Genomic DNA, 11,820 nt, shown 5'->3' with positions numbered 1-11,820 from the left:
TGATGGGACTTCTGAAGGTCTGCCTTTCATCCAGAATGGAATTTCCATTCCAGCATTGTACAAAAAGCTGGTTTGTACTTCAGCAACTCACCAAAAATTGTCAGAAAATTCTACCAAAAAAATCCATTTTGAAGACAATCGCCAATGGATTTCTATCACATTCAGATGTGAAAGCACACCTTAAAGCCTGCTATGGCATCGTAGGTGCAGGCAACTCACTACACTGTTAAAACTCTTGCTAGTTAAAGAAACAAAATAACATGCTTAACAGTGAAATCACTGTAAACAGCCTTTATTGCAGCATACTTTGAAGTAACAGCTTAGCTGCCCCAGAAAGTTACACATATGCCTTGCTGTTTCAAAATCAAAGTGGGTTAGCAGGTGCACAGGGCTTCTAACACAGCACAGAGATCAACACTTGTACAAGACCAATTCGGTCTGTTGCTTTTAGGTAGGAAAGACATTGCTGAGCAAATTCCTCGCCGATTGCTCACAGCAACCTGTCTTTGCAACATCCACTTGCTAATTAGCTGTTGTACCTTTCTGAAGAGAAAGATAGTAAGAGTCTGGAGAGTGACATGCTTCACAGCATTAGAGTTCATAGTCATCTGGATGGTAGAGCTCACTCATGAGGCGGTAGATGTAGGAAGGAGCGTTACCCCCAATGTTAGAAATGAAGAGAGTAATGAGCTCTGGAGGGACGTAGTCAAACACTGGGCAGTGAACGTTGATCTTTGCCAGGATCTCCCCTGTAAAGTGAATAGCAGCAATATTAGACAAAGCAACTCAAAGTACATTTAGCCTTCTGCACATCTTCCTGAGCCCCTGAAGAAACTGACTACGCTCATGTCACCCTGAGGTCAGTACTGGAACATCCTGAATACCCTCCCAACTTCCTCACTGATGTCACTGAATTACAGGTATACAGCAATCTTGGATGAATGGCAGCACTCTCTTTTACTGATAAAAATCCCAGAGTCCATCTGATCTAGATCTACTAATTGCCAAAAAACCTGCCAGTATGGAACCAGAGTACATGAATCCTGTTGCTGCCGTAATTATTTAAAGAAAACCTCAGAAGACCAAAAACTGACCAAACCTGCTATCTTAATTTCAAAGGTCTTTGTCACACAGAAACAGGGCTTTGAAAGAGACTTTGCTATCTGAAAATAGGCTTGGGAGCTGATGCCTTTCTGAAGATGGTACTTGTGTGTGAAACCCAGTATCTCCGCAATGGGCTTCCACAAGTGAATCGCATAATGAAGTTTGAAGAAGTTAACATGAGTTGTAGAAAGCTGCCCTGAGTGTTGGGCATCTGCTCTGTCCCTCAGGGAACTGCCACCTACCCAGCACCATTATCACAATCCTTTAAGAAAACACTGACTATTTCAGAGTAGAAGCAAAAAGTGAAGAGATAGTGTTTAAAGGAAATCCTTTTTCTGTACTTTCTGTAATAGAAATAATAGAAAGGAATAGAAAGTTATGTATAAAATAGGATGGTTCCTGGCATTTTTTCTGCTTAAGACAACAGGAAAGGATTTTTTGTCCTGGGTTACAGGACAGTCTTATGTTTGAATTTTATGTGAGCTATTAAGAAAAAATTTTAAATTGTAGCCTGAACCAGTACCTTCTGTGAATGGCAGCACTTCCTGTGGTGACACAAACTTGTGGAATGAATCTTCTTCGTTAGGGAACTGAATGAGAAAGAGTACAGGAAGGTCAGGAAAGAAGTGACTGCCTCATTATCCCAGTGAAAACAGATCCTGGGTGCTGGAAGGAACTAAAGCAAAGGAAGATGACTTGTCAGGTGGTACTACATCTGTTTACAATAATTACATAGTGCCTGTGCCTAGAGCCTGTATCTGTAGACACGGGTGAAAGGGTTTTCCTCACAGCTTTTAGAGCTTTCTATGACCTGGCTGCCCTTCTGCAAAGCCTAGGGAACTAAAGCATAGAAGTGACTTCCTCAGTCTGCAACTTCATCTGACCTGACAATACTGAAAAAGTAAGAAATAACTTAGAGCATCTCCCATCTACATCCTCTGTCAGTACAGAGGGTCTGTCAACACTAAAGATATAAATTAATCCGCTGTAGTTGAAGAAAGATTAAGTATGGTGACGTCAGTCTCTAGCAGGCAGTGGTCTACATCCTTATACCCAGTGCACTGCCTGTGCAGCACGTGTGGCAGAGGAGGGTGCTTCAAGGAGATCCTGAGGTGGGCCAGATTTGGGTGAGGATCTCCTGTCCGAAGTGACAGCCATAGGTGGGGGGAGATGGCTCATTTACCAACCTCACCTTGGGACAGGTGCTGCTCTCCACCCTAAGTTTTCACAAGCATAAAATCACCCCCACCTCTATGCAGAGCAGGTGCAGTCCTGAGGAGCTGCTGTACTTACCTGTGGTGAAAGCTTGAACATGGGGGCACACACAATGAGCGGAGTGGAGTGGTGTTTAGCTGCCAGTGCCAGCGTGTGAGTCCCACTCACAGCAATCAGGGCGCCATTGGCCAGGATTGTCTTTGTACCAATGATGACCTTAAAAGGCAAATCAGCATTAGATAGCATGTTCCACAGCAGACTGGGGAAGGAACGCTTCCTGGCTTGGACCCTGCCGGATGACCTGGAGGAAGAGTTTGCCAGAACAGCCAGCCAGCCACAGGCTGGAGTCACAGGGCAGCTGGACGCCTGATCTGTTTCATCTGGCACTCGCTCTGCACTGAGACGTTCCTCTCTAACAGGAGCATGACTCCAGCATGGTGAGGCCAGCACAGAGAACTTGAGAGGACAAATATATGTTCTACTGCAGGGAATGTTGAGCAGAAATTGGGCTGTGTTCCCTGTTGTTCTACAAGCCTGCAAAGTAAGCTTTGTACAAGTAACTTGACTGCTGGCTGTAATAATTCCATTGCTGTAAAATGGGAATAATGTAAAGCAGCTTAAAATACATCAATAAGAAGTGGTGTGGCTGGATTTTATTATGTTACAAGTACTTTTTTTTCTTAAGTTTGGGGTGCCAAGTCTTCATCTCTATTTTTATACAGAACAGGTCTGTTCAAAATAACATACCTTGGCGGCTGCCCTTACCACCCATCTTGTATTCCAGGCAAGGGGAGTTTCTCCCCTTTGGAAATGCTCCTTTTTGTTCCATCATCTTTAAAAACTGAGGTTAATCCTGGCTTGGTTTCTTTTAACTGTTCTGCCTGTTAGCCATTAAGGCAGAAAAACCTACCACCATGCAGTCAGTCATTGTAATGACTTGGTGTTCCATGCTGAATCTCCACCAGCTGCAAATAGGGACTGTTACAGTTTTGAGTCTTCAGTGAAGAAACACATCCATCACTGCTGGGACCTGCAGGTGGTTTGGGAGGCCTAAGCACCCAGCCTACCGTGAAGTCCCTCCTCCAGTACAGCCCTCCTTACCTTGTTGACTCGAGACATGACAGCAAAAATAGCTGCATCACTCATGACAGTAGTTTCAATGTTCTCTTTAGATAGTCGGACAGCCATTTCATGACCCTAAAAAGAGGGAGAATCCAATTGGTCTCCTGGGACATAGTTCCTGCAGTGCAGCTGTAGAGATATAAGCACTCAATTCTTGTCTGAACTGCAAAAATACCAAGCAATGGTGCACAAATACAGCCCTCTGACTGAAGGACACAGGGTAGGATAACAAGCTGTCTTCGATCTCTCAGCTGCAGAGGAGCTTCTGTAATGTTGAGCTTGCCTCTGGAGACAAGAGCTCAGTAGAATGGGCAGGACAAGGCAGCGCCTGGAGAAGACGGCCAGCCCGGGCCTCACCTGGCAGAATGGCGCACACTCCGCCACGATGACCTGGAACTTCCGCTTGCGGGCAGCTTCCTTCAGGAAGGCCTCAACGGTGCGCGAGTAGCCAATGGTCATGATCACCTCGTTGGAGTGGATGTGCTCCAGTGCCTGCATAGCTATGTTATCAGTGGTGCCCTCTGTAACAGAAGGAAGCTGTGGGTGGGAAAGCAGCCAGGAAAAGCAACACTTGTGCTGCTAGGGCTGTCCTCCAACAAGATAATTTTTTACTAAAGCGATGCTATGAGCACTGGTAGAGCAGGAGCAGCTTTTGTCCTCGCTCTCTTCACCAGTAGAGAGGGACCAAGAAGCTGGCCCTTGAATGCCCTGTGCTCCCTAGCTACTCATAGAAATAGCTGTATTGAAAACTCCATCATGAGGGAAGTGGATTGTGTGAGCACTACCCCAGTTAACCACCATGCCCGCACAACTAGTGGCAGAAATTCAATGGTTTTACAGTTCAATAGCACTAGAACCAGGTGGAAAGTAGAGGCAGGCCAGCCTGGGCCTCAGGAGGAGAGTCGCGTGCTTAATCTGTCACAAGGTCTCAGAAAAAGGAAAAATATCTATCACAGTGCTTTGTGTATGAGGGTCAGGTTAATCACGCATAGGGATTGAGTCCAACCTTTGGCATATTTCTGATACTCTTCTTTAGAGGACTCAGCTGAAGACTTCCCAGAAGACCAAGAGCACAGGCCAACGGCCCCCATATTGTTCCCTCCACAATGTTGCACTCATCTCCCTGTAGGCCAGAGAGTCCTGGGAGCAACAGGACTTCTGCTCCTTACTTCCTTCAGATTAAGCCTCCCAGACCCTTGCTGTTTTGTTTCTACCTAAGAGGAAAGGGTAGCACCAGTCCCATCCCATAAGAAGCTGCACTCATGGGGCAGTTCAGACCCATCCGTACCTAGCTCTATTAGCAGCTCATTAATAGCTTCAATAACGTTAGCTCTGAGGGGAGGATAAGGGGTGCTGAAATCCTCGCTTCGTCCTCCAGAAGTCAGGAGTTTGTGCAGAGATTCTTGCTGATCGCTTTCCTCACTGCGCCCATGAAGCCTGCAGAGAGAAGCAGCCCTTCAGCCTCGGGCGAGAGCGCAGGGGCACAGCCAGGCTGAGTAGTGTCCCCACAGCACAGCACACCTGGATCTGAACAGAGAGGAAGGAAAACCACACACAGGAGGCACACCGTGCCATGCTGTGCCACAGGGTTTCCCTGGATGTCTCTGGTAGGAATCATCTTCCTAAGTTGTGTGCAAACGCTGCAGCCCACAGGTGATGAGCAGGCTCGAGGCTACTGCTCCAGTGGGATGGACCCTCCTGGGGACACAAAGAGGGAACAGCCCGAGGTCAGGGCACAAACTGTTCTCATGCACCCACAACATGTATGCCAAGCAGAGTTTCACTAGAGGAAATATCATCAGCTACGCTGAAAACGACAGGTTTCCTCTGATGGTAAACTTGCTGAATCCCTCTATAGGAGAAGTGGGAAAGGGGGTTATGGAAGCTAAAGGGGTCTCACAGACGCAGCAGAGCACGCTGCGCAGGAGGGCTGTCCTGAGCTCCTAAAAGGGGTGCAGGCAGCGAGACAGGGGTGCTTCACCTGCCGTACTCTTCCCGAATGACCTTCAGCACTCGCCGCACCATGTTGCCCACGGTTGTCTCAGATGGCTGGGCTGCCGTCATCCTCTGGCCCTCTGTCCGGATCAGATCCATGAGCTCCCCTGGAAGAAGGGAGGGCCTTGGTTATCATCACCCAGACTGAACGCATGCGAGCACCAAACAAGCGCATCCTCCCCACAGCAGCCCCATGGCCACCTCTGGCGCTGGTGACACAGCGCTGGGAAAAGGTACGGAGGTGGAAGCAGAAAGCTACTCGCAGAGCAGTTGGTTCCACAGGGGTTCCTGCAGTGTGAATCGCTGGACTCGAAACTTCGGGAAGACCATAAGTGCAGAGTTTAGCGATGGAGGAAACCGCCGGCTGCCAGAGTAGTCAGCGCTCGGACAGATGCGGCTGAAGCAGGGCGACTCCTGCCACCCCTCACGCAACTACACCGGTCAGCACGGCAGCCTGCAAAGGGCCAAGGCGCGGCGGGACGCGCACCGGGCGCCCCGCCCCACCGGCAGCTATTACCGAGGCCCCCTGCACCTCGGCACCAGCCGCAACGCAACGACCCCGCACCGGCCTCGCCGCTCCCCCGGCACCCGCCACCGGAGCGCCGGGCCCGAGCGGCTCCCCACCACCGCCCTCCCGCAGCTCCCCCCGCCGCCGTCCAGCCCTCACCCGCCCGGTTCCATCGCCCGTGCGCGATGATCTTTCGCAGCAGCGACAGCGTTTGCCGCGCCGTGTCCTCGGAGCGCGGCCGCTCCCCACCGCCCCGCAGCCGCGTCACGAAGGCCTCGATCTGCTCCGACAGCTCCGAGCCGCGCTCAGCGGCACCCGGCATGGCGGCACTGGCGGCAGCGGGGCTGCGGGACGGCTGCGCGCTCCGCTTCCGCTTCCGTCCTCCCACTTCCGCCCTCCCGCTTCCCCATTGGCGGGAGCTTGTGGGGCGGTGGCGGGCCGGCACCGGCGGGGGCAGGAGGGTGCTGGAGTCGGGCGAGCGAGGGATGTGGGCGGCCTCTCCGGGCAGGTGCCCCCGGAGGTGGGCGCCGGTCCTGGCGTCGCCCCCCCCGGCGCAGCTTGGGCCCGTCGGGGTGGCAGGGCCGGAACAGCAGCGCTGCCCCGCACGGGGAAGCGCCTGGCCCGCGCCCCGCCGCTGGCGCCTCCGTGGAGGGGAGCGGTGCGGGCCGGCGTCGGGAGGGGCCCGGCGGGGAAAGGCAGCGCCTGCACCGCGGGGCGGGAGGGAGCCGTGCCGTGCCGTGCCGGGGAGAGCCCCTGTGCTGGGATTTACTTTGGACCCTACAGCGTTCTAGACGCGAAGAGCCAAAGCAAACGGGGTGGGAAAGGCTCAGTTCCTGCCAGTCCAGTTGTTCTTGCTGGTAGAGCCAGAACCGGCCCTGGATAAGGCTGGAACGCAGCTCCTTTGTGTCTGTTTCCTGGAGCCCTGTGTCCAAGGAGCAAGCAGGAGCCACCGTGTAATTCTCATTGCGGTGTTGCTTTATTCTGTGGCTCTGCTCCCTGTCCTGTTGTTTTACATTCAGAAACAAAAGCAAACTGGTTTAAGCTGGAAGCTTTCAACAGGCACTTCCTGCAGGGGCCCGTAGGGCCTTGGGCGCTCGTCACGTCTTTTTTGTGCTTGTCTGATTCTCTTAGGACTCTCCCCACAGCCAGCTGCTGTCCAGGGACTGTTGGGTCCGCAGCAAGATACCAACAGTTTGTGCGCTGGGTCTTGAGGACATATCGCAGGTGATTCCGAAGCCTGGGCTGGGCTAAGGGCCCTTCTGCCCCTCTCCCTCCATGCTGCTTACCCAAGTGCCCCTGTGTGCCTGGAAGCCAGAGCACCTGCCAGCCTGGGGAGGGAAGCTCACCGCATCCTTCAAACACCTGGCAAAAGGCCGTGCATCTCGGTTTGCCTGGACATGCTTGGGGGGCGCTGCTGCTGTGGCTGAAGTCAGTTTCCCTCCTCGATGAGCTTGTCTCATCTTTTGCCCCTGGAGAGAGTCAATAGAGAGTAGCAGGGTTTGCCCTGCTGTATGCTCACTGTGCTGGGTCCCACTGGGCTTACCAGGCATGTCCTTCTTCCCTACTGCCTTCTCTCCCCCTTCTCCCCAGCTTTAGGTGTCTGTTTTCTTCCATCTTGCGTAAATTGGAGGCTCCCTGGGGCAGGGCCTCCCTGGCTCCGCATTTGCACAGGGTAACGCAGATCCCCCTTTCGCCCCTCTGCACAGCTACGTTGCAGGCAAAGCAATGGAGGGCTGCCCGCGCCCATCGGCTGCCTGCCTCTGCCACCACCATTCCTGTGTGTTGCTGTGTGCCAGCTGCCATGGCGTGCAGAGACTGCTCCCACGCAAGCACCCTGGGACTGGGACATGCAGTGAATTGGCAAAAAAAAAATTAAAATCATTGCTTCAGAGCTTTCCTTTGTTTATTTACTTATCTCACTAGTAAACAGAGCAGCTCTTGGAGATCAGGCAGGAGGAAGAAGAGGAAGGGAAACTGGACTCTGAGGTTATAACCTTCTTGTGGATGCTGGGCTGTTTACATTCCCTGCTCTGGTCCTAGTAACTATTGCAGGGCAGTTTCTTCTCAGTCAGAAAAAACTTGTCAACTGCAGAGATCTTCCCTGCTTGTGCTGTTCCTGCCCTGTTCCTTCCAGGACTTTCTGCTGGGCACTGCTGCTACAGCTGGCCAAAGGCAGCTGGCAGTCCAGTGTCCCTTGAGGGGCAGAGTTCTGTGCTTGGTCTGCTGCCTTCTGTTTCATGAATGAAAGCCTCTGAATGGGGATTTCAGGAGCTGTTTGCCCCATGTAGCAGAGCTGAGCCGGAACCTTCGGCTCTCTGGGGAGCTGAAAGGCAAACCCCGGGCTCTGGCTGCTCAGAGAGTCTGTGGCTACAAGACATCTGGTTGTCATTAGCCAGCAGCTGCTGCCAGGACCTGGTGAGTTAGGCAAGGAGTGCCTAGGGGGACTGAAAAGGAGGGAGTGGGGAAGAGGAGTGGCGGCAAGGGCAGCTCACGGGAGTGTGGGGCATGTGGGAGGCAGCTGGAAAGACACATCTTGGCATACTTCGCTAAAATCTCACTGCCTTGCAGGCTGTGCTGGCTGAGGCAATGTGGTATGGGGTGTGTGTGTACATCCCTGGGCAGCTGGAAGAAGACTCACCTGGTGGTCCACAGCTGCTGGGTGTTACAGAGCAGGACCCCTCTCCTGCTGTGGCCACAGACAGCTGCCTCCTGAACAGCATGCCCTCCTTCCTTCCTATCCCAGGTGTATCCAGGGGCAGAGTTGGCCGCTGTGGTGTCTCATCTGGTGCATGAGCAAGCAAGGAGGCTGACATGACTGCAGAAGGTGCTGATGCTGTGGGCAAAAGACCTGAGCAGGGGATGAGCTGGCCAGCTGAGCAAGGCAGCACATTTTCTGGGCCTGCAGAGGAGCTGAAATCTGGCTCGTCTCTGAGAGCTGCCAGCCTGCACAGGATGGTGTCCTGTTCAGTGCTTTCAGGGATGGCTGCTGGAGACACTGCTTCCCCTCCACCCGGTGAATTGTGCATCCCCGGGGGCTGAATGTCATCCCCCAAGTACTCATGTCAGGGAGGAGAAGGCAGGATGGAGGCTGGGTAGAGCCCGGGAGTGCTGGAACATTGTGTGCTGGGAGGCTGTTTGGATTAGAAGCTCTCAGCGGATAAGTGGGCTGGATGAAATGCCAGGGAGGGGAATCAGAGTTTGCTGAACTCTAGTAATTGGATTCGTCTGCAACACCCGGGTAAGCAAAGTGAGCTGCTCACACTCAGCACAGGCGAAAGGAAGGAGTCAGCAGGCAAAGGCCAGCAGAGCCACAGCCCAGCAGGAACAGCAGCGCAGGCTGTCAGCACAGCACGGACTGTGCAGACTGGATAGGTGACATGGGAAGAAGCAGCATGGGGTCGTCACCATTGCCTAAGCCACCTGCTGAGCACAAGTGACCAAGGGGCAGTTAAGGATGGTGTGGCAGCAGCATGTGGGAGTGGGAGGAACACAAAGTGCAGTCTAAGGAGAAGGATGCACCAAAGATATCTCTGGTGTGACGTCATTGCTCATTGGATGGTCCATGCTCAAAGGCTTGAGATAAAAACAGAGGAGACTACTCAAGCCCAAAGCTCTTGAAGTCACAGATATGAAGGCAGGCATGAATCTGCTGAAGGGCTGAGGGAGCCTAAGCCAGTGTTTTCTTCGTGCTACAGGGGAGAAAGTACATCACTTAGTAAGTGAAGGGGATGGGAATGATGGGCTGAACTGAGTGCTGCATGCACATTTAAAACTCAACCTTCCAGGGAAAGAAGATAAAAAATCCCAAACAAACAGCTGATGATCAAAAGCAGGTACATGAATAGCTGGAAAGCTCAGCTCTGTGGGTCTGGAGGCGCATGCACGTGTTGCCTGAGTCATCAGCAGTTTCAGCATGTTTGAAATGCACAGCTAACTGCAGGTACCAGGGCACATGTGCTGCTGGTCTTTGCTGATGACCCTGGTAACAACTGTCCCCTAAACTGGTCATCCACAGGAAAGCATGGCTGCTGTAACTGCCTGGGTGGCCAAGGAAAAACAGACATGTCTTGCTATGGGGAGTAACAGGACGGATTCATCGCTTCAGGTTAGCAAAGGACTTGATGCAGCTCCTTGCTTGGCAGCCTGCATGTACGTGCGCCTGTCTCTGCCTTGAAAACAGCTGCTGGCTCATACTCACGTCAGCGCAGTACCCGCGGGCACACCAAGCCCATAGCCAGACCCTTGCGATACCGATACAGTCTGCGATCCCTACGGGAAATGAGTAGGCGGTTCTGAATCTGGCCTGGGGACCATCTCTCCTGCCAGCAAGATTGCCATTCACCCCCTTCCTTTTTGGACCCTTAAAAATAGAGACCAGGACCAGGAAGCAGGAGGGTTTTTCTAGGGCTGGTTGTGGAAGCAGCCCAGGCTGGGCTGCCCCTCACCCTTCCTGGCCCCTGGGAGAGGCATGGGAAGCCGGTGTCCAAATGCCTCCTCTGGATGTGGAGCCTCACTTGTCGGCTCGTTCATCTGTGGCAGTTCCCCAGCTCTCCTCTCGGGATGCAGGCAGCTGGAGGCAGCCGGTTCAAAGGCCAGGCTGGTCAGGAAGAGGCAAGGGAAGTGTGGGAAGTCACTGCGTGTCATGTAGGAAAACAAGTCCCTGGGAGGGACAAAGAAGCCCAGGGCTGGGCGGGAGATGCTGGCCCCAGCATTGCTAACAGTGTGCCAGGCCTTCATGCCCAGACAAGGTGGCTTTGCTCAGTGCCACCAAAGGCACAAGTGGCTCAAAGCTCAGTGACATCGTGCAAGTGTTGGCTGTGGCTCTGTCCCTGCTCAGAGGGCACACGGCAGGCTGGCTGAGCCAGGGAGGAGGTGATACCGGGGCCTGTTCCTCCAGGCTGGCTTCAGAGAAGCCCCTGAGCAAACCTGGCATGGCTGCAGGAAGCCAGGTCCTTGGGGCGAGACAAAATGCGGCCTGGCCGCTTTGTGGTCACCAAGGGGTCTGTGACACCAGCAGTCTGGGCTGCTTCCTGGTCACCGGCCAGCTCCCTGCAGTTCCTCTGCTCACGCACTCCCGGTGCTGCAGCTGGCCCCGGGCTTGCTTTGCTCATTGTCTGCTGTGGGTGATGGCAGCTATTCAGCAGCTGCCAGGTTTCAGGGAAAGGGAGAGATGAGCTGCTTCTCCACCCACGTTCTGGGAAAGCCTCCGGGACGAAGCCCTGCCGATGCACACGTTCGCTCCTTGGTGGGGAGAGCATGCTGTGGAGCCTGCATCCCCACTCTGCCTGCATCCCATGTCTTTCCCTTATCAGCAGGCATGATGCCGGGGAGCAGATCTTGGAAGCAGCCCAGGCTGCTGACCCATCCCGCACAACAGCAGAGCCTGCTGCTCCCTGTCTCCTCGCCTGTTTGCCTTCCAGAGCCAGGCAGAGTCTCGCCATCACTATTATTTTGCTTTGTGTCAATATTATGACAGCTAAAAGCAGGAGAACTGCATCCACATGATAAGCAGCCAGAAGCTCTGGCTGGGCGTGGATCGGGTTAGAGTTTGGCAGGAGAGAAAAGCGCCTGGCAGCCCCTGCCCGCTGGCTGGGCTGGCTGGGCCGGGAGGCGACGGGCAGCGCAGAGCAGCAGGCGGTTCGCGCCCATGTGCCTCTCCTCTCAGTTCAATGCTTGCTGCCCGTTTCCCAGAGATGAAACATGATAGATATGCAGGTTATGCTTGGTTCTCCGATGGAAAAGTAACCACTGTCTCTATCGTGGGGACAGGGTCTGCTCCAATCCTTCTGGGAGAGTCCCATCCCTCCCAGGGCTGCCATAGCCCATCACTCCTGCCCTGTGTGGGCCTGGGGTATTTTACCTCTGCCGGTGGGGGA

The 11,820-nt window shown here is 53.6% G+C and overlaps 1 protein-coding gene across 1 annotated transcript; it reads right to left on the bottom strand.

The window, feature by feature from the left end:
* Positions 1 to 276: 276 nt before the first annotated feature.
* Positions 277 to 6,337, bottom strand: EIF2B2 (eukaryotic translation initiation factor 2B subunit beta). Its single transcript, XM_075103518.1, has 8 exons — positions 6,104 to 6,337; positions 5,423 to 5,543; positions 4,730 to 4,878; positions 3,799 to 3,962; positions 3,421 to 3,516; positions 2,398 to 2,535; positions 1,628 to 1,694; positions 277 to 749 (listed from the first exon to the last, which is right to left on the bottom strand). The coding sequence occupies exons 1-8, from the start codon at positions 6,264 to 6,266 to the stop codon at positions 592 to 594; spliced, it is 1,056 nt and encodes a 351-aa protein (XP_074959619.1). The 5' UTR covers positions 6,267 to 6,337; the 3' UTR covers positions 277 to 591.
* Positions 6,338 to 11,820: the final 5,483 nt, after the last annotated feature.

This window comes from Phalacrocorax aristotelis, chromosome 9 (genome assembly GCF_949628215.1).
Source record: "Phalacrocorax aristotelis chromosome 9, bGulAri2.1, whole genome shotgun sequence".
NCBI lineage: Eukaryota > Metazoa > Chordata > Aves > Suliformes > Phalacrocoracidae > Phalacrocorax > Phalacrocorax aristotelis.
The sequence above is the reverse complement of the archived record's forward strand: the minus strand, read 5'-3'. Positions and strand labels throughout refer to the sequence as shown.

Bases quoted from the DNA above. Each gene is read 5' to 3' on its own strand.
- EIF2B2 (XM_075103518.1), bottom strand. From the start codon at position 6,266: ATGCCGGGTGCCGCTGAGCGCGGCTCGGAGCTGTCGGAGCAGATCGAG. The intron at 3,517-3,798 runs GTGAGGCCCGGG...CCCTCTTTTTAG, and splicing joins AGTGTGCGCCATTCTGCCAG to GGTCATGAAATGGCTGTCCG. The intron at 2,536-3,420 runs GTAAGGAGGGCT...TTGCCTTTTAAG, and splicing joins TCATGTCTCGAGTCAACAAG to GTCATCATTGGTACAAAGAC.